General features: G+C 54.7%; 1 protein-coding gene across 1 annotated transcript in view; it reads right to left on the bottom strand.

Annotated features, from left to right (window-relative positions):
* Nucleotides 1–759: 759 nt before the first annotated feature.
* Nucleotides 760–4,086, bottom strand: part of NUP160 (nucleoporin 160kDa) — a gene marked incomplete at both ends in the record, with an annotated part of 19,554 nt that continues 16,227 nt past the window's right edge. Inside the window, 2 exons of the mRNA XM_010161261.1 lie at nucleotides 760–879; nucleotides 1,184–1,282. Of these exons, the coding sequence (XP_010159563.1) occupies nucleotides 760–879; nucleotides 1,184–1,282 (219 nt within the window). The remainder of the gene's footprint in view (nucleotides 880–1,183; nucleotides 1,283–4,086) is intronic.

The raw sequence follows: 4,086 nt of genomic DNA, 5'->3' as shown, positions 1-4,086 counted from the left end.
TTCCCATCCAAACTGTTCTGTGATTAAGCAATTAGACTGAAAAAAGGAAGTTTTTGGCAAGTCAGAGGTCTGAACCAAATCCCAGCAAAACAGGTCCAGGCTACAGCTTTTCCAGTGGATTCATCTCTGCACACGGAGTTTTCGGAGACATTTTAGCGCTGGTGGCTCCAGCACACAGAGGGGTGAACGATTCAGTCCCCGAGCACGCACGCAGCTGTAACAGAGAGAAGTTCCCTCTCCACGGGCACCTGACAATCCTTGTTGTTTTCTAGGTTTTAAAATCAGGGAATCTCTTCCAAAGAGCCGCGCTCCGAGCCTGCAGCCTGTCTGAACTGCAGGATTATGCAAGAAGAAAGATCTTATCTCATTTAAAAGAAATTCATTTTTCATTTGCCTCAAAGCTTAACAGCCTTTCCCTTTAGCAGCATCTTACATCTAGCCTGGACACGCCTGGCTTCTGCCTCCAGCACCTGGATCTCACCCTGCCCTTTTCTGCTGGATAACAAAGTCCTCCCTCTGCTATTCGGGAACTAATAGGTGGAAAGTACCTGGCTTTCACCTTGCCGTCACCCCCAAAGAAAGCAAACAGGCTACAGTGAGGTTCCACCTCCCCAAAACCATGTTTCCTGACTCTCACGACACTTCCCGGAAAGCCGGGGATGGTGCAGAAATTTTCCCCCCGAGCAGCATCTGTGTGGAATGACTTGGCACCAGTTTACCCGGCGAGGAGCGCGTAACTCCGGGCCGGCTCAGCCGTACCTTGTTGTAGTACTGCAGGCGTGGAGTAGAGATCATCTCGCCCTCCTCGGGTTGGATCAGCCTGTCCAAGAATTCTTCTCTTCCCACCTCCGAGGCAGCTTGGCAGAAACAATCCAAAGCCTAGGAGCAGAGCGGAGAGCAGCTTGCCGGTGTCCCCTGGGGATGGACCCAGCCTGCTGTGACAGGACAGCGCTGCCCGCTCCAGTGTACGAGACGTGCTGGCTCCAAGCTAACGGGAACTTCACCCCGAGCAGATCCCAACCACCTCCCTTCAATCCCATTCTTTGCCCAACAGAGGGTCAAGGTGGAAGTTTCCTGACCTCCACAGCAGAAAAAAGGCTGGTCCTGTGCTCCTCCTCCCACCCAAGGGAAAAGGTCCCAGATCCCAGCGGGAAGCAGCCCTGAAAGAGGACGAGGGCTTTACCTTGTGCCCCTCGCCCAGAACAAGGTAGCAGCGGCCCATCATGAAGCAGCAGGAGCCCCTGTTCACGTGGCACCAGGGCTGCAGCAGGCGAATGTATTCCTGCAGGAGAGGAGGAACAGGAGTTACAGTTCAGGTCAGCACCCGCTCAGGACCTGCAGGCACCCAGCACCAGGAAGGGTTAGATCTGCAACACCAAAGTGTGATTTTGGTGGCTCCTTTCGCTGCTGTGCTCACACAAATCCTGCTCTTCCAGCTCAAGAGCTGGTTTTCCCAACCCCAAAGACCCTTTGGTGCACAGATGGGATCCATGTGCTCCCGGGAAACAACCTGCTCCCAACAGCCATAGCGTCTGTACAAAGCGCCTCAGGAACAGCACCCAACACCCCCAAAAATCAGCACCGATGCACTGTAAACCTGCCGCAGGGAGCCACGAAAGGAGCGTCACCTTGGCCTGCAGAGAGCAGGAACAGGAGCCGGCATGTGGGAAGGCAGCAGGAGAACGGGCAAAGCCGGCGTCAGAAGGGCAGGAGAGGGAGAGCAGCCGAGGAAAACCACGGATTACAGCAACCAACTGACAGGCACGGGGTGGAATGCTGACGGCACCAAGGACAGGCCGTAAATAAAGGCACAACACGGATGCTGGCCAAAACTACGGGGAGACACAACTCAGCCTGGCCCCATGCCTGCTCCGTCAGGATAATATAAGGGCTGCAAAGTGTCATCACCTATCAAAAGGCAGCTAGGAGGCACGATGAAACCTCAAAAGCTGGCACCCCTCGGGCCTGGGAGCGTGGCGTATGTTCTTCATGCTCGGAGACACGATGTCGCAGTAGCAGGACTCTGGGACTCAGCAGGGACAGAGGAGACGCCAGGACCCGGGGTAAAGCCATTTCACCCGGGGTAAAGCCAACCCGCACCTTTGCACGTGCGCCAACAGCACATACACCTCACCTAACCCAGGCACGGGCCGCTAAAAGCCACGTTACGCATCCCTGGAGCGTGGATTCACTGCTCAGCTTATGCTACCGGAGATAAATCCCACCCCAGGCTTGCCCAACAGCTTGGTCATACAGAATAAGCAACAAGGAGAGGTTTGGCCCCAGTCCCAGGTCGGTGCTTTGGTCACCAGACCTCCCCCGTGCCGGCCTGTTACTCACAGGGTGCTTCCTGCACCTCTATTTGGGTCACAGCACTCGCAGCAAAGCTGGCGTTAGCTTCCCGAGGTCAATGCACTTAATCCAAGTTAAGTTAACCGACTGGGATCATTAAAGCGTAACAGAAGGTAGCGGGGAGGAGGAAGAGCCCTGCTCCTGCGGAGATAAAAGCCTCTCGTATCTCCTCGAGGCGGGACACAAGCAAGGCAAGGAAATTCAAAGCGTGCTCGGGCTGTGCGAGCACACGTATGCCAGGAGGCAGAGCGACGCTGCCCGAGCCATCCTGGCTTTTTCTGGCTCAAAAGCGCCGCGGATTTGAGGGTTTTCTCAGCAGCAATGTGAACACAAAAGGAAGCGATTCGGCCCCCAGGTGCAAGGGACCCTGAGAATAAAAGGTTCTGCGAAGCAGAGGAGAAACCATCGCGCTAATGACAGCCCGGCCGGCCCCGCACGCCCCAAGGACTGGCATCAGCCGGGGAATTCAGCGTGTCACGTGGCGCTGCAGACGAGAAACCATGCGGGTCGCAACTAGAGCACAAGCTGCTCCAACCACCAAGGCCCTGAAGAGCTTGGGAGGAGACGGTGGAGAAAGAGGGATCTGAAACACAACGGCCTACGGAGGCACCTGAAAAAAATGAGTTCACTCACTCCGGTATCAAGATGTTGGGAGCGCAGCCGGGGATGGAAAGATGATGGGTGTTTCTTACACAGGATTTTAGTAGTAAGGAGATTTAGGAAATAGATGAGCTGTCCTGAAACAGAGCTCCTGTGGCAGGGTTGAAGGCAGCCTTCCGAACCTCTGTCCCATGGGGAATCCATGGTCCCACGGGAAAGGCCTCAGGTGCCTGGGCAGCTGACAAGCTGTCACATCCTGGGCTCGCTGCGGTATTTAAACAGGATCCCAGAGATGGTTCCTGTGCAGTGTCAGACTGAACTCTGTGAAAAGGGTATGTAATAGCCCTGAGCATTCACACCTGCATTTTCTTGAAAACAGATCACAGAATCATGGAACAGTTTGGGTGGGAAGGGACCTTAAAACCCACCCAGTGCCATGGGCAGGGACACCTTCCATAGCCCAGGCTGCTCCAAGCCTCATCCAGCCTGGCCTTGGACACTCCCAGGGATGGGGCATCCACAGCTTCTCTGGGAACCTGTTCCAGTGCTCCCCACCCTCTGCGGGAAGAATTCCTTCCTGATGTCCCATCTCCATCTCCCTCCTTCTGTTTAAACCCGTCACCCCTTGTCCTGTCACTCCCTGCCCTTGGAAAATCCCTCCTATAGATGAAAGTGGAGATGTGCAAGACGAACATCTTCAATCATTCCCAGTAAACTCAACGTGGCATTTTCTAGGCACAAGATTAGGAAAAAGCCCTTCTGTTGGCACCGGTGGACACTACAGGGAACAAGGCGGAAGCATGAGGAAGGTATCTGCGGCCTCACAATTTGACACTGTGCTGACACTGCGATAGTTCTGAGATTCCTACCAATTCCTCAAAAGAATCCTTCCTTGCAGTTCATTTCACCTGCAGGACAAATTTCCAGCCTATCGTCTCCGAAACGGAGCCGTAGGAGCAGAGCGCCAGGGAAGATCAGCTCAGGTCCGAGCACAGAGAGCAAACAAGGAAAGCAGAATCAACCCCAGCGACTGGAAAGGTGACGCTTTGGGTAGATTTTCTAAGCAGAGGTAAAACGGCTGCACGCAGAGCTGATGCTGCACCACAGCTCTGCCTCGGCCAAGGCTGCTGCCGA

This window comes from Eurypyga helias, unplaced genomic scaffold, assembly GCF_000690775.1.
Source record: "Eurypyga helias isolate BGI_N326 unplaced genomic scaffold, ASM69077v1 scaffold21591, whole genome shotgun sequence".
Lineage (NCBI taxonomy): Eukaryota > Metazoa > Chordata > Aves > Eurypygiformes > Eurypygidae > Eurypyga > Eurypyga helias.
This window is presented reverse-complemented; position numbering and strand designations above follow the sequence as displayed.